The following is a 25,049-nucleotide window of genomic DNA, read 5'->3' as shown; positions in this document are numbered from 1 at the left end:
CAAAAAAATCACCTTACCGGATGTACTGGTGGCCGGAAGTACTGATATATGATATATGCTGACTCTCTCTCAGAATTTCAATGACGGGGTCAAAGTGTCGGATTCTTGGTGGGTTTGAGTTTAACATCTGACATGATTTCGGGAAATTTTGAACTTGGCCTTCGCAGTGGCCATATGCAATTATATTGGTTCTAAGGTTTTGGAAATTATATTAATACCAGAGCTGCGGAGCGGGGCCTGTGAGGAGGCAGGCAATCCGTACATTTATTCTAACTTTGGCGATTTAGATAATTAAAAAGTATCAATATTGTCGGCAGCAGACTGGAATCCTATTTTCTTTTCGTATTATCTTACTCACCAAGATCATATCCTTTTGTCTTCCTTTCTATGCATTGCACAATGTACTTCGTGGCACAAAACTTTGTTTCCAGTTTGAGGTACACTGCCTTACTGTTGCAGAAATATATGCTACGTAAGAGTTGCAATGTATATGTACGGAAGTATACCGATGCAGTGGCCTATTAAAAGTCCCTATAATACGTTACGGGGCATTTCAAGTCTGTCGGCATTATCTACGGATATACCTGCTGCAGCTTTGCTTTACTGCCCTTCAACTTTTGACCCCAGAATAAATAAATTTCTTCCATGCACCACGAGGAACTTATGTACCAAATTTCAAGTCTCTAGGACCTCTCTCAACAGTTTATTGCATAGAAGGACATACCAAGATCATATCCTTTTGTCTTCCTTTCTATGCATTGCACAATGTACTTCGTGGCACAAAACTTTGTTTCCAGTTTGAGGTGCACTGCCTTACTGTTGCAGAAATATATGCTACGTAAGAGTTGCAATGTACATGTACGGAAGTATACCGATGCAGTGGCCTATTAAAAGTCCCTATAATACGTTACGGGGCATTTCAAGTCTGTCGGCATTATCTACGGATATACCTGCTGCAGCTTTGCTTTACTGCCCTTCAACTTTTGACCCCAGAATAAATAAATTTCTTCCATGCACCACGAGGAACTTATGTACCAAATTTCAAGTCTCTAGGACCTCTCTCAACAGTTTATTGCATAGAAGGACATACCAAGATCATATCCTTTTGTCTTCCTTTCTATGCATTGCACAATGTACTTCGTGGCACAAAACTTTGTTTCCAGTTTGAGGTACACTGTCTTACTGTTTGCAGAAATATATGCTACGTAAGAGTTTGCAATGTATATGTACGGAAGTATACCGATGCAGTGGCCTATATAAAGACCCTATAATACGTTACGGGGCATTTCAAGTCTGTCGGCATTATCTACGGATATACCTGCTGCAGCTTTGCTTTACTGCCCTTAAACTTTTGACCCCAGAATAAATAAATTTCTTCCATGCACCACGAGGAACTTATGTACCAAATTTCAAGTCTCTAGGACCTCTCTCAACAGTTTATTGCATAGACGGACATACAGACCATAACTAAACGATTTTAAACAGGCTGTTTTTTTTTTTAGTTTTTCAGGCACTGAAGTGTTAGCAAAATGAGATATCACGAAATTTTTATTAATGCGTGTGTATTTTGGAAAAACATATTCTAAAAATTGTTTTTTCACTATGAATGGGTTTTTCCTGAAATCTGCCATGTCTAACTACAATAATTGTTTTGCTTTTATTAAGTGTGCATCACAGTGTGTCATAGTGTGCATGGAAGTTTGCACGCAACATGGTTGTGGTTATTTCTGACTTACGCGTGTCACAACTCTTTGGTATGTGTTAGGTTAGTTGTGTGCCTGAGGAAGTGATAGTATTGAAACGTAGTGTAGCTGGTTTTTATGTATCGCTATCCGGATGGCAAATATCCGGAAAAACATCCTGTCTCCTTATATCCTAAACATTAGGTAATGGAACTTAGTGATTAATCAGTATCGACACATTGCAGGACAGCCAATATTATATTGAATTAATAATTTGTCCATTTAATATCTCATGGGAATGTATTATCAATTATATAAGACTTTCTTGTTTTTATTCGACCAATATTAATCAAGCTGTTTTTTGTCTGAAAACCACTCATATTTTCATCGTTCCATCATCATCAATAGTAGTGTGGAACAGCATAAAAAATCATAGATTGCTGCTTGAGATGAAATCTGTTTTTACCTTACTCGAAGAAAATTGTATTTACTGAACTTAAGAAATTTTGGCAACTGATAAATAAATGTTAACTAATACCACATTTAATTCTAGCCACAGTACTTGCTGGGCACAAGTTATTCCGGTACTTTGCTATTATTTGCACCTTTTTGTACCGGGGAACTAAAAAAACTGCATCATTTGTAAAGTCAGGCTTAATGTGGAAATTACACGTCACTATGACGAACGATCGGTTCTTATTTCCTGCTTCCCTAAACGAAGCGATGTCCACGAGAAGGAGCCACTCTGTCCCCACCGACTACTTTTAATTACGCGATATAAGTAGGTTTTAATTCGGTATCATAAATATGTTACTAGTAGTACCAAAGTTAATTTAAATGTGTTCATGAAAATCCACATGAAATCCAATAACTTAAAATTAAAATAAGGTCGTGCGGAGAATTTAATCAAAAGACTCACATAATCTACATCTTTTTTATCTGAATTTTCGCGGCAATGCAACACTGTAGTGTACATATATTTTTAACTGGTCCTCGTAAAATCTTCACACCTACTTACTTGCCCGTAAATACCCAGTAACGATTTCACTTTACGGTTATAAAACACATCAACAAATTTATATGATATTTTACTAATAATTTGAGGGTAGAACAGAACATATATGTTACCCTTATTCTATTTAAAAAGTTCCGTATTTCGTTATAAAATCTTGCCAAATGCTTTTACTACTTCTAAAATGGGTTTTAATGTTGGAGCGCTTCCTGTAACTTACATCCGCAAAATATTTTATTAACATTTTTTTTTATTTGTGTTAAATATCATTGTTGCTATTAATTGCATGTACTCGTAAGAGTTTTGAAAAAATGTTCTTGTTACCATGGTACGACTTATTTTTTCACATTTCAATCCACATTTCCTTTACTCATAAAATGAATTATATGCACCACCTGCCTCCCCCGGGAGCCGTCAAGTCCCTCGTGACCAAGACCCGACGTCACCAGAACTGGAGTCGGCGAAAGGTCATAGTGCACACTTGCTCCCACTCCGGCTGTGGCAAGACATACACCAAATCATCCCACCTGAAGGCACATCTCCGCACACACACGGGCGAGAAGTCGTACCAGTGCGGCTGGAAGGGATGTGGCTGGAAGTTCGCTCGCTCGGACGAGCTGACTCGCCACTACAGGAAACACACCGGGGACCGTCCCTTCCAGTGCAGACTCTGCGAGAGGGCGTTTTCCAGGTCTGACCATCTCTCTCTCCATATAAAACGACATATCAAATATCTGAAGAGAATTTTGACCAAAATATAATCTAGTTTATTTGATACAGCGTATTCTAAAAAGATGATTTATTCAGTTTTGGACAGTTGGTTTTTGAAACCTCGATGGTAAATATATTTTAAGTTGAGTTGATAAAACCTTACCTTGCAAAGATTAATGAGTTACATAAAAGGTATTTTAGAACATTTTAGTGAAAGAAATACCAAATCTATTTCACAATGGGTCTATATGTTTACACTAGTTTAAAAGTTTAAAACGAAATTTCTTGAAAACAGAAAAGTTTTGGCACGCAACTACTACTGTCTTAGTTATATACTTTTCCATTTACCACACATAAGTGAATTGATCTAATTTGTAAAGTATTCATAACAAATTCAATACAATTTTTATTATTTATATTTAAAACAATTTTAACAATGCACAACATAAATTTTTTGTCCTACAATGGAAAATTATATAAATTATATTACTTGCAAATCTGATAATACCAAAGATTTTGGATTATTTATTTTCATTTACTGCATAAAGAAATTTTGGTTAAAAGGAATTAATGTAACTAAATATATCTACTCATTTTGTTTCTCAACATGTGTGTTTAAGAGCTGACTTTACTAGCAGCCATCTTACTTTTAGCCTCATAATAACGTTATTACACCTCGTGCTCTGTTACGCCCTCATTTTTGAGTTTGGCAGATATCTCATGCTAATTATATTGATTAATAGTTTAAAAATTTAATACTGCTTCATTATTCAAATTGTAAAATAGACTATTAAGTTCAAGCTTTTTCTCAATATCCAAGATAAATACAACAAAATTGAAAGGCATTTGATGCGTGTTGAGTAAGTTTTCAAAATGAGATACCTCTTATCACTCCACTATAAGAAATAATAGCCTTAAAGTGTTTGTAGGCATAAAACATGTTCTTGTTCGTTGAAATCGAGATGGCTGCTAGTAAAGCTAACTCTTAACATGAAATAACTCTTGATAATGTTATTATAGATTTGGAAAACAAAGGGCAAGAGGTACAACATACAATCAGTTCCGCCTTACAAATATGAGTTACACATATGTAGAATAAAAATTTGATATAACAAAATATACATTTTCCTCTTTAGTTGTACTATTTTGAGACGCAAAATAGTTTTTTTGTACCAAAGATAATCGTTATTGTGAGAGCTTTCATTCACCACAGGTTCTAAAAAATGGATTAAGCTACTGGAGATTTAATTTTTCATAAACAACCCATCACCCATGTTTTAACTAATTCCGTTTAACAACTCAAAAAGACGGGATTGAAATGGTTTAACAGCAAAGAATTTACAAAATATACTCTAATAAACTGGAATCGTACATAATTAAATAGGCCTACATCAAGTAATTTATTGATATATTACAAAAGCAAAAATTTGTTAACTGAGATAACATGTTTGAATATTTAGTGGCAAAAATTTAATACTTTTGTACTGACCTTTAGATCAAATTTGTTCCACTATCTTGCTTCTTTAAGATCTATTACCATGCCTACCTATTTCTACAACCTACAATTATAGAATAATTTGCCGAGAGGCATGAACAATTATATTATTTTTTTAAATATATTTTATATAATATTTTTTTATATTATTATTTTTCAGCACTGCATATATTATTACCTTTTCAATTATCAATTATTTTTAAATGTTTTCCTCGATTATACTGGCGATATATTTTTGCAGTAAAGACCGCCGTTGAAGTAAAAGTTTTAACTTTCTAAATTATGTATTGTTTATAATCTTCATATCTTTGGATTAATCCTCTAGAAAAATAGTGAGAAATGTCATACTTGAAACGTTACAGGAGTTCATGAAAACAGTTTATATACAAGCAGAGGTCTTTTGTTAATAACATCCAGCATTTATTTGCAACACAGACTCTATTGCTCATATATTAATCGAACATTTCTCAATGCATCTCCTGACTATATTCTATCTCAACAAGATTTATTTACATTTGTATTAGGATTACTCTCAAATTATAAAAAACATAAATTAAAATGTAATAAGAGAAGGTCTCATTTTTCGAGTACAATTTATGTGGGAAACCCCTATATTCGTAAACAGTTTAATATATGCTGTATATAAATACGTAAGTTTCCATCAGACCACAACGTTATGCATAAATGGAACATTTCGAATGCTTCTGCGAAAGCTATTTTCGAGTTGTAAAGTTTATATTCCAGAATGGAAGACTATTTAAAACAATCCTATATGTTAGAAATTATAGTAGTTTTCTCCTCTGAGAAAACTAAAACCTCACGGTACAATCTAAAAGCCTAACACCCACTAGGGCCAACATAATATAATAATTTTCTTACAAAATTAAATTTATATTTTAGAGCGCGCTGCATATATTATGCAACTTTCAAGTAGTCTAAACGATTTCTACGAATTTTAACTGTGGGTGTGACAAGTAAAGTAATTATTTATTTATTTCAAATACATTATTCATATCCACTGCAACAACTATATTTAATGTTTAAAATTAGTACAAACATCTATAGAAAAAAAGTTTTTTTAAATATTCGTTCTTTTATTTGACAGAGACTGAGATGGATTATAAGGAACATTTATTCATGACTAATCATTTAAAACTTATTGTCAGTCAGATTATTAATTAACTATGATATAATGTTACTATTAAAAAGCCAATCAAGACAATAAGTATTACGAGATAGTTAATAATCCTAATCACAGTGAAAAAAAAAACAGTATTGTAATAGGTTACAAACTTAATTTATTCCTATTATTTACAGTCTCGGAAATGCCAAGAAAGACTAAGTTAAAAACAGAGGCGAGAAAAGTTTTCTTTTCATACCGCACTGTTGTATAAAAACAATCTCTCTTTTCTGTGACAATAATTTCATAATTTGCATGTACTTTGGTTCTTCTTTTAAAATTACTTTTTTGTTGTATGACGCAATTTTAATAAGTTAATTCCCTAAGGTAGAATAAGGATTTATATTCCTTCCTTAATTTCACGCTTCGGAAAAACGTGATAGAAGTTTGAATACGTACGTAAAATTGACAATACTTTTAATATAAAGTAATAAATTCACAGCAGAAATTAAATGACTAAGAATAAAGAATTAATTAGATAGATTATATTACTACTAGACTTAAAGAGTATTATATGTTGATAAGGGAGATAGGGACAATCAATTAGATAATTTTAGTATTAATTGACAGAAGCACTAAGGACTACTCAAAAGAGTAATTAGAGAGTCTAACGAGGGAGCATATATTCTGTATTTTTCGCACAGGTACGTTGCTTACCGGTCATTATCCCATTTTGGTTATATTGGAGACAGTATTATGTACTTCGTTTTTTTATTATCTTCTCTAAAAACATAAAAATGCAATTATCGTTAGATAATCAAAATGTGCATATGGAAAGAAAGATATCCTCGTTGTATAGAAAGATTTTATTCAATAATGCTGGCATATACTTTCTAGACTCAGTATTTATCATTATAATTTTTTTGTACTTTGATAAAGAAGACTGAATACATCACAATATTCAAATTATTATCTTGTCCTGTGATTAGAACCCTTGGATAAAAATATTTTCATAAATATTTGAAAATATCTTCAGTGCTCTATATTTAATTTAAACAGAAACATTAGTTTTTAAAACAGTGCGGTTTATTGGTAATTACAAAATCTTTCCACACTATTTGTAATTTAAAAAAGTGTATCAGACAAATAACATGTTGAAATGAGTTAATATGGGGGTAAATCAAAGAAAGTCCCAAATTTTAAATAAAACAATTAACAAAATGAATTAACTGCAGCTAACTCTAAAATGTAAGGGAATCGTCAAGAGGTGTATAGTTTATTATTTTGTTTATGTTTTTTAATTTATTTCATTTTATTAAATAAACAGTATATAAGATTATGTTTATCTGAAAATAAGGTCTATTTGATAATTCAGATGTCCATACTTCCTTAATTATACTTTTTATTCTTATATAAACAAAAGATGTAAGTTTTTCGAGAGCACAAGAATATTTATAATGATGTAATCATAATAGAAATATTTAACAGGAAAAATTACGAAAATTTAAATATAACCGAAAGTAGCAGTATATCCTGTGAGAGCTTTATATCAGAAACTAGACTGGTTAACAATATATCACAGGCTTGTGTTTAGTACGGCATAGGACGCATGAGGTAATGGTTTTTACCGGTCATGTTATTGTTACTGCCCGCTCGTACACACATATGGATGTACGTTCACGCATATACATCGACTAATTGGTCATCGGTATATCGCTTGACGTTACCCTCTACCGTGATTAAGACAGGTATTCTATGAAGAATTTTTTGTATAGTGTCCTACTATGTTTGAATTTATCGCTACGACTGAAAAATTGTATTTTATTTTTAATAAGCCACTAGGAAAATGTTTTTCACTAAACGAAATAAAAATAATAAAAATTAATTTGAAGTAATTTTTCTAAACGGCACAGTTATATGTACTTGAGTATAGGGTTATCTAATGTACCTATAATAATCATTAAATTGTTAAAAATAAATGATGCTCTTATATGTATTTTGTATAAAAGGTTAAAACAGATTGTTACAATATTAGTGTAAACTCAATACAAATTTATTTATAAAGTAATGCATTGAAAAATAACAAAGTTATTATTTTATTGTACCTAATATATAAGGCGTTTTAAATAATATTTAATTAGATACAGCAAATATCTTACTGATACCATCTTGCTATATATATTTAAAATGCAATCTATTTTTGTTCTTTATTTTTATAATTTCTATATTGCTACTATATACTCCCCATGTCGACAAAGTTGCATCGATCACTAATGTATCAATCTTTAAAGAGTAGCTTGTAACATAAATTTAAATACGTGTGATAATTAAAGGGGAACTGATAGGTTTAATTTTTTTCAACCCAGTGATTCCTCATATTATTGACAATTTGGTCCCGTCCTATTAAACTCATGGAAAGAGTAACTAAAATAAATAGACCTTCTCTTATTACATTTTAATTTATGTTTTTTATAATTTGAGAGTAATCCTAATACAAATGTAAATAAATCTTGTTGAGATAGAATATAGTCAGGAGATGCATTGAGAAATGTTCGATTAATATATGAGCAATAGAGTCTGTGTTGCAAATAAATGCTGGATGTTATTAACAAAAGACCTCTGCTTGTATATAAACTGTTTTCATGAACTCCTGTAACGTTTCAAGTATGACATTTCTCACTATTTTTCTAGAGGATTAATCCAAAGATATGAAGATTATAAACAATACATAATTTAGAAAGTTAAAACTTTTACTTCAACGGCGGTCTTTACTGCAAAAATATATCGCCAGTATAATCGAGGAAAACATTTAAAATAATTGATAATATGAAAAGGTAATAATATATGCAGTGCTGAAAAATAATAATATAAAAAATATTATATAAAATATATTTAAAAAAATAATATAATTGTTCATGCCTCTCAGCAAATTATTCTATAATTGTAGGTTTTAGAAATAGGTAGGCATGGTAATAGATCTTAAAGAAGCAAGATAGTGGAACAAATTTGATCTAAAGGTCAGTACAAAAGTATTAAATTTTTGCCACTAAATATTCAAACATGTTATCTCAGTTAACAAATTTTTGCTTTTTGTAATATATCAATGAATTACTTGATGTAGGCCTATTTAATTATGTACGATTCCAGTTTATTAGAGTATATTTTGTAAATTCTTTGCTGTTAAACCATTTCAATCCCGTCTTTTTGAGTTGTTAAACGGAATTAGTTAAAACATGGGTGATGGGTTGTTTATGAAAAATTAAATCTCCAGTAGCTTAATGCATTTTTTTAGAACCTGTGGTGAATAAAAGCTCTCACAATAACGATTATCTTTGGTACAAAAACTATTTTGCGTCTCAAAATAGTACAACTAAAGAGGAAAATGTATATTTTGTTATAACTTAGGATGCATTGGTAGGAATGACGCGTAAGATTACACCTAGTTGTATGTGTTAAAGTCTTCACTTCACTGTTATTAAATTGACAAAAAGTGTCAAATCTGCGATTATAATTCATTTTATGAGTAAAGAAATTTGGATTGAAATGTAAAAAAAATAAGTCGTACCATGGTAACAAGAACATTTTTTCAAAACTCTTACGAGTACATGCAATTAATAGCAACAATGATATTTAACACAAATAAAAAAAAATGTTAATAAAATATTTTGCGGATGTAAATTACAGGAAGCACTCCAACATTAAAACCCATTTTAGAAGTAGTAAAAGCATTTGGCAAGATTTATAACGAAATACGGAACTTTTTAAATAGAATAAGGGTAACATATATGTTCTGTTCTACCCTCAAATTATTAGTAAAATATCATATAAATTTGTTGATGTGTTTTATAACCGTAAAGTGAAATCGTTACTGGGTATTTACGGGCAAGTAAGTAGGTGTGAAGATTTTACGAGGACCAGTTTAAAAATATATGTACACTACAGTGTTGCATTGCCGCGAAAATTCGGATAAAAAAGATGTAGATTATGTGAGTCTTTTGATTAAATTCTCCGCACGACCTTATTTTAATTTTAAGTTATGAGATTTCATGTGGATTTTCATGAACACATTTAAATAAACATCTAAAAATGAGTAATATCTGGTGTAATTTGTAAAGTTATTTGAATTTAATTACGAATCATTTTATCAAATTGTTGTGTTATCATGTATGCATATTGTATTATATAAGCGTATTTTATGTATACAGTATATACTTTTATGTATAGTGCAATCCATACCATAGAAATGAGTAAAATCCATAAAGATGTAGGGACTATTTATGTATACATAAACAGGAATTTAAGTGTTAATAATTTCTTTTATAAATTTGTAATGAATATTATATAAAAATATCAAATTTTTATTCTACATATGTGTAACTCATATTTGTAAGGCGGAACTGATTGTATGTTGTACCTCTTGCCCTTTTGTTTTCCAAATCTATAATAACATTATCAAGAGTTATTTCATGTTAAGAGTTAGCTTTACTAGCAGCCATCTCGATTTCAACGAACAAGAACATGTTTTATGCCTACAAACACTTTAAGGCTATTGTTTCTTATAGTGAAGTGATAAGAGGTATCTCATTTTGAAAACTTACTCAACACGCATCAAATGCCTTTCAATTTTGTTGCATTTATCTTGGATATTGAGAAAAAAGCTTGAACATAATAGTCTATTTTACAATTTGAATAATGAAGCAGTATTAAATTTTTAAACTATTAATCAATATAATTAGCATGAGATATCTCCCAAACTCAAAAATGAGGGCGTAACAGAGCACGAGGTGTAATAACGTTATTATGAGGCTAAAAGTAAGATGGCTGCTAGTAAAGTCAGCTCTTAAACACACATGTTGAGAAACAAAATGAGTAGATATATTTAGTTACATTAATTCCTTTTAACCAAAATTTCTTTATGCAGTAAATGAAAATAAATAATCCAAAATCTTTGGTATTATCAGATTTGCAAGTAATATAATTTATATAATTTTCCATTGTAGGACAAAAAATTTATGTTGTGCATTGTTAAAATTGTTTTAAATATAAATAATAAAAATTGTATTGAATTTGTTATGAATACTTTACAAATTAGATCAATTCACTTATGTGTGGTAAATGGAAAAGTATATAACTAAGACAGTAGTAGTTGCGTGCCAAAACTTTTCTGTTTTCAAGAAATTTCGTTTTAAACTTTTAAAACTAGTGTAAACATATAGACCCATTGTGAAATAGATTTGGTATTTCTTTCACTAAAATGTTCTAAAATACCTTTTATGTAACTCATTAATCTTTGCAAGGTAAGGTTTATCAACTCAACTTAAATATATTTACCATCGAGGTTTCAAAAACCAACTGTCCAAAACTGAATAAATCATCTTTTTAGAATACGCTGTATCAAATAAACTAGATTATATTTTGGTCAAAATACTCTTCAGATATTGATATGTCGTTTTATATGGAGAGAGAGATGGTCAGACCTGGAAAACGCCCTCTCGCAGAGTCTGCACTGGAAGGGACGGTCCCCGGTGTGTTTCCTGTAGTGGCGAGTCAGCTCGTCCGAGCGAGCGAACTTCCAGCCACAGCCCTTCCAGCCGCACTGGTACGGCTTCTCGCCCGTGTGTGTGCGGAGATGTGCCTTCAGGTGGGATGATTTGGTGTATGTCTTGCCACAGCCGGAGTGGGAGCAAGTGTGCACTATGACCTTTCGCCGACTCCAGTTCTGGCGACGTCGGGTCTTGGTAACGAGGGACTTGACGGCTCCCGGGGGAGGCAGGTGGTGCATATAATTCATTTTATGAGTAAAGAAATTTGGATTGAAATGTGAAAAAAAAGTCGTACCATGGTAACAAGAACATTTATATTTTGGTCAAATTTCTCTTCAGACCTACTTACTTGCCCGTAAATACCCAGTAACGATTTCACTTTACGGTTATAAAACACATCAACAAATTTATATGATATTTTACTAATAATTTGAGGGTAGAACAGAACATATATGTTACCCTTATTCTATTTAAAAAGTTCCGTATTTCGTTATAAATCTTGCCAAATGCTTTTACTACTTCTAAAATGGGTTTTAATGTTGGAGTGCTTCCTGTAATTTACATCCGCAAAATATTTTATTAACATTTTTTTTTATCTGTGTTAAATATCATTGTTGCTATTAATTGCATGTACTCGTAAGAGTTTTGAACAAATTTTCTTGTTACCATGGTACAACTTATTTTTTCACATTTCAATCCAAATTTCTTTACTCATAAAATGAATTATAATCGCAGATTTGACACTTTTTGTCAATTTAATAACAGTGAAGTGAAGACTTTAACACATACAACTAGGTGTAATCTTACGCGTCATTCCTACCAATGCATCCTAAGTTATAACAAAATATACATTTTCCTCTTTAGTTGTACTATTTTGAGACGCAAAATAGTTTTTGTACCAAAGATAATCGTTATTGTGAGAGCTTTTATTCACCACAGGTTCTAAAAAATGCATTAAGCTACTGGAGATTTAATTTTTCATAAACAACCCATCACCCATGTTTTTAACTAATTCCGTTTAAACAACTCAAAAAGACGGGATTGAAATGGTTTAACAGCAAAGAATTTACAAAATATACTCTAATAAACTGGAATCGTACATAATTAAATAGGCCTACATCAAGTAATTCATTGATATATTACAAAAGCAAAAATTTGTTAACTGAGATAACATGTTTGAATATTTAGTTACAAAAATTTAATACTTTTGTACTGACCTTTATGTGCTGAATTGAGACAGTAAATTAATGTTTTTACAAACTGGATTTTTCCTGGGTGGACGTGTCTTTGAGAAATGCCTTACAAGGGTTATAATCCAGATAAAGTTTTTAAAGATTTTTTTGTGTTAAAATGGAAGTTTTAAGAATCTTTGATCGTAGATTTTGGAATGTCAAAAGATATTTGACTTTAATGACGATCTGCGACCCTCAAAAATCGCACAGAACGGCGACTCATAAGTTAAAACTACTTGAGATAATCTTATGACCTCCTGTTTCCTGTAGTTTCTGCCTCAATGGAACTGTTTAACCACTGTACGCGGATCTTGAGTCACCTAGGCCCTCGGCCACGTTCATGAGAAGTCCACTATTCTAGTAGTTCCGGTGAAGCAGGCCTATAAGAGAAGTCGGACTGGAGTGTAGTTGGAGCTCGGGTAGACTCGGACCAGGATGCTGAGACAATGCGTGGTGTGGAGGAGTTGGGAGTGTCTGGAGTCTGCACACAACACAATAGCCTCAAAACCAACATCGGCCGTCGCGGGCGTCTTTGTTCTTCAACTCAACTCCAAACTGTTACTGTACAAGTATCAACGTAGTATCGCTGCGATTCACCCCCCCCCCCCCCGTAGGGCACGCTACAAACTGAGTACTGTCAACTATTTCGAATGTCACTGTCAAAGTTTAAACGGATCCTAATTAGAAATTGGCCGAAAGTTTTACTTAAAATATGTTCTGCTATTGATAGTAAAATAGTAGTTTTCCAACATTTGACTAATCCATCTTAGGTCTAAATATTTCAAAGTCGTCCGTCTACAAAAGAAACGTAACCAGATGTTTATTTTTCCTGGTACTTCGCACAGTTATACGTCGTCAAGTATCTCATTCTCCCAGTCATTTTCAATAACGAAAACAAATATAAATGCATTTTGAGATATTGCTTGGAATTTGTTTCAAGTTTTTTCAACTTGCAATTTTTTACAACATAGAAAAGTATGAGTAAATAAGTTGTAAATGTTGTAATTTCATACTAAAAACACTACCTACAACAATTCATATGTCGATCCTATCGAAAATATGTCTAATTCCACACTTTATTTTAAAAAAGTAGCCCATACTTTAGAGGGAGTTGACGAGATGTATCCAAATATTTTATTAGTGTGACTGCTGTATTTAAACCATAGTTGTACCGTTTTAATTATACATTTAACGAATAAAAAAATAATCCTAGTTTTAAAAATAACGTAAAGAGATTTCCTGGAAAATTTGTGGGAATAAGACGCTTACGTATCCGAAGTTAAAAAACCACTACTATTTTCAAACAAAGTGTTTACAACATTATTAAGTGTGTTATAACAGCCGAATCACCATACAGAGTGCGACCGAAGTAGAAAAACGAACTTTCTAACTCGCGGCATTTCAGAAACGTTCTCTCTTAATTTTCAATAGTGACGTTGATATACAAGCCCATAAACAGTATAAATACGAGATGACGCTATCCATTCCCCCCTCTACTTCTAGACGTCAAGTGGGACAATCGCCAGATGTAAATCAGGAAAACTTAAAAAACATAAATAAGCGGTGAAAGATTGCTGCATCCGGCCTGGAGCAAGTTGACATTCCCAGGCGGAAACAGCAAATTGTATGGTAATGGTAATGGTAATGTAAGTAACCAGTGGACAATCTGGCGATGAATTAATGCGATTTTACAGGGAGATGCGCCTGGATAGTCGTCCACCCACACGGAACTGAGCGTTTTACACGCGGCCCTGACGCGGGGCATTGCGTCTCTACACATGTTCACCACATAGTGTGGTCACATCATGACTTTGACAAACTATAGATACACACGACACATTGCGTCTGTACGCATAATCACCACTTATTGTGAGTGACAGTTGCCAAGTGAAGATGAGTCACGATCTTTTCCTCTTATACTCACTGTCTCAGTTTCTTGTTATGGTTATGCCAGTTACTATGGTCTCCTCCATCATCAACAATACAGACAGAATTATTACTGTATGTATTTACGTAATAATGTTATTAATTAAATTAGTTATTATAAATGTATACACATTTAGCTATCTATTCGTAATGGTTGTAACTTTTTTTCTCGAGTTGTTCTGAATAGAAACAAAATAAACCCCGTTTTTCTATCGATACTTCCTGTTTATTACGTCATGTCCTTAAAAATCTGGGTGGATCCGGGCCCACTCGCTAAAGCCGCCACTATTAATATAATAATAAACAAAACAACCAAATACAAATTTTGTTTGAGCTAATAAAACGTGCATTTTTCGATGTAATATCAACAACAAAATAAATTTTTTTATTTGCTACGTGCATCATAACAACAAAGCTTCCAACTTTGGCTCTTCGATAAAAGCTTTGTAGCGAATAAAATTACCAGAATGCACAATTATAGACAGATTATAGTCTATAGACAATTTGTTGTTATTCTTAAGATTTAGAAATAGCACAGTATACTTATTTATTGTTTTTACAATACAAATTGACTGTTGTGTACTGGTAATTCAAATTAATTTGGCATAGTTCAATGATACAATAAAACAGTAAACACTACGTTTCGAGATCTGCAATCTGATCTCTTCCTCAGGTGAATAACTAACCTAACACGTAACTACAATTAAGGTTGAAATAAAACTAATTATACCAGAGAGTTGTAACGCGCATGTTAGGAATCACAAGCACCATGTTGTTTATGAACTCCACCTACTCTAAAAAGTGCGCTTCATGAAAACAAAAAACGAATTGTATGGAGGAATGACTCATGTTCATACACATATGTCCGACCAGTCGTGACTCTTGAAGGATCAAAGACCCTTGGTGATCTAAGGGCTCTCGGAATGCATTCACACTCTTAATTGTAGGGCTACTATTTTTTAATTGCAAACTACTTTCACAATATACAGTGACCTTTTTGCGTGAATTCTGATTTGTCTCGATCAGTTTATTTAATACGGCATCTTCAAAGGGGAAAAATGTAAAAATCCAAAGAATATCTAATTAAGAAGTTATTGAACTGATATTTAACATAGGGGCTGCATTTAAATAAAATTTCCACTACTTGAACATGTAACATTTATGCCGTGTCAAATCATTTCAATTGTAAAAACAAAAAATACATACTACTCATAATATAACTATGGTGGGAAGGTTTGATTCAATTTGAATATTGAGCTTAGCTCTATTTTACCTCCCGCTTAATGCCCATGATGAGCGCAAATGTTCACCTGATGAGGCAATGAGAACACTCTCATCTAGACTACACTGGATAGCTTCTGGGTAACCAGACTGAGCTCCTTCGTGGGGTGACTCTTATATCGAAAATTTGCTAAGAGTTTATTTTTAATATCTTCGTCTGCCGACTTTTGATGGATCTCTTCAGACAGATTTGGACTCCAGATCCCAGGAGTCAATATGGTATCTAAAGTGGAGCTAAACTCAACGTTCGCTAATGAAAACTAGACTTTGTACGCTTTGATCCACGTTTATGGTCGCACAGCATACAAATTTGTGTTGATTAAGAGGTGTGTGTAATGGTAAAATTCTCTGAAATCAAATAAAATCTTTGATCCACAAAGAGTGGTTTCAATGGACTTACCATTTGTATGAAGAAGTTCCATATATGGTTTCTCCAACAAAAAACAGATAATTAGATGTACTGGATATTCAAGAGCGCCACGTTCCTAATAAGTATGTGAGTCAGCAGGTAATGGCACAATTGTTCAGGTAGGTTTTCCACTTGGGCTCTTCAATTCGTAAGTTGCTGAGTTTTTCCACACAAGGGATAGGAAAGGTTGCTGCTCCTAGGTGATGAGAGTTCTTCTCGTGGAGGCTCTAGAAGTCAAGCAACAGCTTTTTTGGCAAGAGGAATTCCTTTTGGTAAATCTGGAGTGGATCTAGCTATAACACTTTTCTTTGATTTGATTCTTTCTTACTATGGCCTGGTGATATCCATAAATGTCGAGGGTCTTGTATTTGTTTTTTCGTTCCACATCTGTTGCAACACCTCTTATAATATCAGGCGGAGATATATTGACGACAGGGAAGAGCTTAGTGGTTGGGTGTGATTTTCAGACGTACATTAATAATAATAATACTTCCTGTCCCTTTGATAGCTACGTATCTGGTAAGTGCTAAAGATTCTGCAGCCAAAACGCAGAGTGCAAGTGAAGATGTTCTAAGTACGGTTAAGGGAGCGCCACATTTTGGTTACCAAATTTGTGTTGAATATTATTTCTGGTTGAAGGTTTGCCTTTCAGTTTGAAACAATTCTCTTTGGATGACAACACGTGGTTTAAGGTATTTATGAGAAGCACAGCCTTTCAAGAGTTTCCCTACACAATTGAAGGTATACTTTTCTGGAGGCTTCTCTACTCCGAATTTGGAACGAGCACACTTGAGTTTTTCATGAATTTGGTTTGTAATAGTTAAATCGGTATCTGATATAAGGTTACATGGTGTATAATGTAATCAAGGTGGTTCCAAAAAACGTTATGACGCTGCAAGTATCAATGTAACTCCGGCTTTACCTGATGCAAGTTGGACGACCTTGGAAAATGAGCTTTACCCCGAAGAAGTAAGCGTAGTCTGTTGTAGACACGTAAGTCGTTGACATTTAGATGATACTTGGAGTTGAATGAATGAACAAGTTCTTTTTTATCAGAAGTTCTAATTTTCTTGTACCCATGCTACGGAGGTGACCAAGGACTGAGACAACCAAGCAGGGATCACTTCTGGCTGGTTTATTCCTTGCAGTGTAACCTATCATTGGGCGCAGCAAAAACTGATGTGTCTCTTAAATCTGGGCAATTTTATGTATGTCCAGGAGCGGCCATCACTAACCGCAAATGTCGAGATTCCGAGGCGCAAGAGTAACTCGATAGGTCTAGTCTACTGCGGGGGATCACTGTTGGATTTGGTGGGGTTTGTTCCCTAACTATCAGAAGTTCTTGCTAGCTTCAGCAAGGGTGTGCCACCACCTACCTGCTTTGACTGGAGAAGCTGGTTCAGAGCTGGCCTCCCATTCTTTCGGGGGACATGACTTGAGATTAGTGTCCTAATTCTTCCTCATCGATCTGGATAGGAGGCGGCCCCTACCCCCTAACTTACCCATCCTGAATATCCTGTCACTCCGGAAGCAGCACTAAGGTTCTTATAGGACTAAGTGCAATTTATAAGCTCCTTGTCCTAAGAGAACAAACAAAAAAATCACCTTACCGGATGTACTGGTGGCCGGAAGTACTGATATATGATATATGCTGACTCTCTCTCAGAATTTCAATGACGGGGTCAAAGTGTCGGATTCTTGGTGGGTTTGAATTTAACATCAGACATGATTTCGGGAATTTTGACTTGGCCTTCGCAGTGGCCATATGCAATTATGGTCAAGGTTTGGAATTATATTAATACCAGAGCTGCGGGGCCTGTGAGGAGGCAGGCAATCCGTACATTTATTCTAACTTTGGCGATTTATATAATTAAAAATGTATCAATATTGTCGGCAGCAGACTGGATCCTATTTTCTTTTCGTATTATCTTACTCACCAAGATCATATCATTTTGTCTTCCTTTCTATGCATTGCACAATGTACTTCGTGGCACAAAACTTTGATTTCCAGTTTTGAGGTACACTGCCTTACTGTTGCAGAAATATATGCTACGTAAGAGTTGCAATGTATATGTACGGAAGTATACCGATGCAGTGGCCTATTAAAAGACCCTATAATACGTTACGGGGCATTTCAAGTCTGTCGGCATTATCTACGGATATACCTGCTGCAGCTTTGCTTTACTGCCCTTCAACTTTTGACCCCAGAATAAATAAATTTCTTCCATGCACCACGAGGAACTTATGTACCAAATTTCAAGTCTCTAGGACCTCTCTCAACAGTTTATTGCATAGACGGACATACAGACCATAACTAAACGATTTTAAACAGACGGTTTTTTTTAAGTTTTTCAGGCACTGAAGTGTTAGCAAAATGAGATATCACGAAATTTTTATTAATGCGTGTGTATTTTGGTAAAAACATATTCTAAAAATTGTTTTTTCACTATGAATGGGTTTTTCCTGACATCTGCCATGTCTAACTACAATAATTGTTTTGCTTTTATTAAGTGTGCATCACAGTGTGTCATAGTGTGCATGGAGTTTGCACGCAACATGGTTGTGGTTATTTCTGACTTACGCGTGTCACAACTCTTTGGTATGTGTTAGGTTAGTTGTGTGCCTGAGGAAGTGATAGTATTGAAACCTAGTGTAGCTGGTTTTATGTATCGCTATCCGGATGGCAAATATCCGGAAAAACATCCTGTCTCCTTATATACTAAACATTAGGTAATGGAACTTAGTGATTAATCAGTATCGACACATTGCAGGACAGCCAATATTATATTGAATTAATAATTTGTCCATTTAATATCTCATGGGAATGTATTATCAATTATATAAGACTTTTTTGTTTTTATTCGACCAATATTAATCAAGCTGTTTTTTGTCTGAAAACCACTCATATTTTCATGGAACAGCATAAAAAATCATAGATTGCTGCTTGAGATGAAATCTGTTTTTACCTTACTCGAAGAAAATTGTATTTACTGAACTTAAGAAATTTTGGCAACTGATAAATAAATGTTAACTAATACCACATTTAATTCTAGCCACAGTACTTGCTGGGCACAAGTTATTCCGGTACTTTGCTATTATTTGCACCTTTTTGTACCGTAGAACTAAAAAACTGCATCATTTGTAAAATCAGGCTTAATGTGGAAATTACACGTCACTATGTCGAACGATCGGTTCTTATTTCCTGCTTCCCTAAACGAAGCGATGTCCACGAGAAGGAGCCACTCTGTCCCCACCTACTACTTTTAATTACGCGATATAATTAGGTTTTAATTCGGTATCATAAATATGTTACTAGTAGTACCAAAGTTAAAGATGACCTTGACATGTTAATTTAAATGTGTTCATGAAAATCCACATGAAATCCCAGTACTTAAAATTAAAATAAGGTCGTGCGGAGAATTTAATCAAAAGACTCACATAATCTACATCTTTTTTATCTGAATTTTCGCGGCAATGCAACACTGTAGTGTACATATATTTTTAACTGGTCCTCGTAAAATCTTCACACCTACTTACTTGCCCGTAAATACCCAGTAACGATTTCACTTTACGGTTATAAAACACATCAACAAATTTATATGATATTTTACTAATAATTTGAGGGTAGAACAGAACATATATGTTACCCTTATTCTATTTAAAAAGTTCCGTATTTCGTTATAAATCTTGCCAAATGCTTTTACTACTTCTAAAATGGGTTTTAATGTTGGAGTGCTTCCTGTAATTTACATCCGCAAAATATTTTTTTTTTATTTGTGTTAAATATCATTGTTGCTATTAATTGCATGTACTCGTAAGAGTTTTGAAAAAATGTTCTTGTTACCATGGTACGACTTATTTTTTCACATTTCAATCCAAATTTCTTTACTCATAAAATGAATTATATGCACCACCTGCCTCCCCCGGGAGCCGTCAAGTCCCTCGTGACCAAGACCCGACGTCGCCAGAACTGGAGTCGGCGAAAGGTCATAGTGCACACTTGCTCCCACTCCGGCTGTGGCAAGACATACACCAAATCATCCCACCTGAAGGCACATCTCCGCACACACACGGGCGAGAAGTCGTACCAGTGCGGCTGGAAGGGATGTGGCTGGAAGTTCGCTCGCTCGGACGAGCTGACTCGCCACTACAGGAAACACACCGGGGACCGTCCCTTCCAGTGCAGACTCTGCGAGAGGGCGTTTTCCAGGTCTGACCATCTCTCTCTCCATATGAAACGAAATATCACTATCTGAAGAGAGTTTTGACCAAAATATAATCTAGTTTACTTGATACAGCGTATTCGAAAAAGATGATTTATTCAGTTTTGGTCAGTTGGTTTTTGAAACTAGGTGTAATCTTACGCGTCATTCCTACCAATGCATCTTAAGTTATAACAAAATATACATTTTCCTCTTTAGTTGTACTATTTTGAGACGCAAAATAGTTTTTGTACCAAAGATAATCGTTATTGTGAGAGCTTTTATTCACCACAGGTTCTAAAAAATGCATTAAGCTACTGGAGATTTAATTTTTCATAAACAACCCATCACCCATGTTTTAACTAATTCCGTTTAACAACTCAAAAAGACGGGATTGAAATTGTTTAACAGCAAAGAATTTACAAAATATACTCTAATAAACTGGAATCATACATAATTAAATAGGCCTACATCAAGTAATTCATTGATATATTACAAAAGCAAAAATTTGTTAACTGAGATAACATGTTTGAATATTTAGTGGCAAAAATTTAATACTTTTGTACTGACCTTTAGATCAAATTTGTTCCACTATCTTGCTTCTTTAAGATCTATTACCATGCCTACCTATTTCTACAACCTACAATTATAGAATAATTTGCCGATAGGCATGAACAATTATATTATTTTTTTAAATATATTTTATATAATATTTTTTATATTATTATTTTTCAGCACTGCATATATTATTACCTTTTCAATTATCAATTATTTTAAATGTTTTCCTCGATTATAATGGCGATATATTTTGCAGTAAAGACCGCCGTTGAAGTAAAAGTTTTAACTTTCTAAATTATGTATTGTTTATAATCTTCATATCTTTGGATTAATCCTCTAGAAAAATAGTGAGAAATGTCATACTTGAAACGTTACAGGAGTTTACATGAAAACAGTTTATATACAAGCAGAGGTCTTTTGTTAATAACATCCAGCATTTATTTGCAACACAGACTCTATTGCTCATATATTAATCGAACATTTCTCAATGCATCTCCTGACTATATTCTATCTCAACAAGATTTATTTACATTTGTATTAGGATTACTCTCAAATTATAAAAAACATAAATTAAAATGTAATAAGAGAAGGTCTCATTTTTCGAGTACAATTTATGTGGGAAACCCCTATATTCGTAAACAGTTTAATATATGCTGTATATAAATACGTAAGTTTCCATCAGACCACAACGCTATGCATAAATGGAACATTTTGAATGCATCTGCGAAAGCTATTTTCGAGTTGTAAAGTTTATATTCCAGAATGGAAGACTATTTAAAACAACCCTATATGTTAGAAATTATAGTAGTTTCTCCTCTGAGAACACTAAAACCTCACGGTACAATCTAAAAGCCTAACCCCCACTAGGGCCAACATAATATAATAATTTTCTTACTAAAATTAATTTATATTTTAGAGCGCGCTGCATATATTATGCAACTTTCAAGTAGTCTAAATGATTTCTACAAATGTTAACTGTGGGTACGACAAGTAAAGTAATTATTTGTTTATTTAAAATACATTATTCATATCCACTGCAACAACTTTATTTAATGTTTAAAATTAGTAGAAATATCTATAGAAAAAAAGTTTTTTTTTTCAATATTCCTTGTTTGATTGAACAGAGCGACTGAGATGGATTATAAGGAACATTTATTCATTACTAATCATTTAAAACTTATTGTCAGTCAGATTATTAATTAACTATGATATAATGTTACTATTAGAAAGCCAATCATGACAATACGTATTACGATATAGTTAATAATCCTTTTCACGGTGAAAAAAAAACAGTACTGTAATAGGTTACAAACTTAATTTATTCCTATTATTTACAGTCTCGGAAATGCCAAGAAAGACTAAGTTAAAAACAGAGGCGAGAAAAGTTTTCTTTTAATACCGCGCTGTTGTATAAAAACAATCTCTCTTTTCTCTGACAATAATTTGATAATTTGCATGTACTTTGGTTATTCTTTCAAAATTACTTTTTTATTGTATGACGCAATTTTAATAAGACAATTCCCTAAGGTAGAATAAGGCTTGATACTCCTTCCTACATTTAACGCATCGAAAAACGTCATATAAGTTTGAATAAGTACGTGAAATGGCTAATATTTTTAATATAAAGTAATAAATTCACAGCAGAAATTAAATGACTGAGAATAAGGGATTGATTAGATAGATTATATCATTACTAGACATAAATATTTGATAAGTTAATAAGGCAGAGAACGGACAATCAATAAGATAATTTTCTTATTAACTGACAGAAGCACTAATTATTACTCAAAACAGTAATTAGAGAGTCCTTTAGAGGGAGCATATATTCTGAATTTTTCGCACAGTTAAGTTACTTACCGGTCATTATCCCATTTTGGTTTGTATTGGAGACAGTATTATGTACTTCGTTTTTCATTATCTGCTCTACAAACATTAAAATGCAATTATCGATTGATAAAGAAAATGTGCATGTGGAAAGAAAGAAATGCTCGTTGTGTAGAAAGATTGTATTTAATAATGCTGGCATGTACTTTCTAGACTCAGTTTTGCACATTATAATTTTGTTTTGTGCTTTAATATAGATGACTGAATACATCACAATATTCAAATTTTTATCTTGTCCTGTGATAAAAACCCTTTGATAAATGTATTTTCCTACATATTGGAAAATAGCACTTGGATTATTGTGTACATATGTCAAATCATACGTTTACTAATTAGAAAGTGGCCCTATCCTTTATTACATCTAATACTTAGAAATATGTGAACATTAAAAAGAGGGGATCCCTGTTTCATCACAGATGATTAGGGCTGATATTATCTCTACGGGTTACCAATCATACAGAGCAAGGTATCAATGATACAACACTCTTCGGAATTATTAATCTACCATCAACAATAACACATTGGAATAAAATCATTGAAAGTTGTAATTATTTAGTTTTATACGAATGATATGTTTATTATGATTATATTTATATCCATCGATATTGTATAGATTTAAAAGTTATAATTTCTTTCAATATAAGGGAAACAGAAAAATATACATTACTATATACAAAAATATACTACATATTCTAAAATAATTTACATTGCTTACGTTTTATTTATGGTCATATTTTATATTTATACACTATTATGATTTATTAACTTTCAGTAAATTTTATTATTTATTTTATTAGGTACTCTCTACAACGAGAAAAATTTCTTTATAATGCAAATGTTTCAAAAGGTCTTTTATGTCTTCTATAATTATTTTAAATTAAAAAATCATTACATCGTTCAAAATATCATACAAAAAAGCCTCCATAGTCACTCAAATGTTTTAACCTGTATTCAGTTTCAGGTAACATACAATTACGAGTAAATTTTGGTGAAGTGAGTGAGGCATTTAAACACTTATTTCTTAACACAGGAATATTTCTTCATGAAATTCTTGAACTTTTTATTAATTCAAAAAACCTTATATTGGAATCCTTGTGTATAGTTCTATCGAACACATTACAATGATCAACAATGATTTCATCATATAAATTATGCGGTTTTATGTATAAACATAACAGTAGTAGTACGCTAGACTATGTGTAGCGTAGAAGTCTTCGCTGAAGCTGCACACACGATTTAAATCCACAGCTCAACAGCGTACGGTACTATAGATATCCCATGGAGAGATAAACTGAGATACAATCATACAGAAAATAAATTTGTAGAACTCATCGCATGATAAAAGAGAATTTGTGTTAGACTACCAAATGATAAATCATATTTCCAAGGTTGTATATGATCATCATTGAACTCTAGGTTGACTATATAGTAACGAAGGTTGTACTATAGATATCCCATGGAGAGATAAACTGAGATACAATCATACAGAAAATAAATTTGTAGAACTCATTGCATGATAAAAGAGAATTTGTGTTAGACTACCAAATGATAAATCATATTTCCAAGGTTGTATATGATCATCATTGAACTCTAGGTTGACTATATAGTAACGAAGGTTAGTCAAAAATCTAAGGTCTATACGTAAGTTAGTTCTCGAGTTCAAAGTTACATTTTTCTACCCCATCCAATGATAAAACTTCGCTGAAGTTCAGCAAAATTATGATTCAAACTTGCGTCACAATTTATAAAACAACTACTTTAAATAAAGACAGATAATGTATGTCATAAGTTTAAACCCGTTTTATCCCAAAATGTGTATATATCTCAGACTAATAATTATACTAGAAAATTCTACGTTATAATGAATTTTAACCTTACAACATGATGCGCTAGTTCTATTACTGACCTGACTTAAAACCGGTTGAGTTTCATTATTTTACTGTTCATTATAAACTCATATGTTGGTATTACTGACTTGATATATACGGTATGAA

The 25,049-nt window shown here is 32.8% G+C and overlaps 3 protein-coding genes across 3 annotated transcripts; 2 read left to right on the top strand and 1 right to left on the bottom strand.

Annotated features, from left to right (window-relative positions):
• The first annotated feature begins 3,071 nt into the window (after positions 1-3,071).
• LOC124371348 (Krueppel-like factor 2) lies at positions 3,072-3,455 on the top strand. The gene has a single exon (XM_046829678.1). It carries the CDS (start codon positions 3,072-3,074, stop codon positions 3,453-3,455), a length of 384 nt encoding a protein of 127 aa, XP_046685634.1.
• A 7,965-nt stretch (positions 3,456-11,420) lies between these two features.
• LOC124371347 (Krueppel-like factor 2) lies at positions 11,421-11,811 on the bottom strand. The gene has a single exon (XM_046829677.1). It carries the CDS (start codon positions 11,809-11,811, stop codon positions 11,452-11,454), a length of 360 nt encoding a protein of 119 aa, XP_046685633.1. The 3' UTR covers positions 11,421-11,451.
• Positions 11,812-20,297: 8,486 nt separating this feature from the next.
• Positions 20,298-20,667, top strand: LOC124371346 (Krueppel-like factor 2). Its single transcript, XM_046829676.1, has one exon. The coding sequence runs from the start codon at positions 20,308-20,310 to the stop codon at positions 20,665-20,667; it is 360 nt and encodes a 119-aa protein (XP_046685632.1). The 5' UTR covers positions 20,298-20,307.
• Positions 20,668-25,049: the final 4,382 nt, after the last annotated feature.

This window comes from Homalodisca vitripennis, unplaced genomic scaffold (assembly GCF_021130785.1).
Source record: "Homalodisca vitripennis isolate AUS2020 unplaced genomic scaffold, UT_GWSS_2.1 ScUCBcl_1282;HRSCAF=4708, whole genome shotgun sequence".
NCBI lineage: Eukaryota > Metazoa > Arthropoda > Insecta > Hemiptera > Cicadellidae > Homalodisca > Homalodisca vitripennis.
The sequence above is the reverse complement of the archived record's forward strand: the minus strand, read 5'-3'. Positions and strand labels throughout refer to the sequence as shown.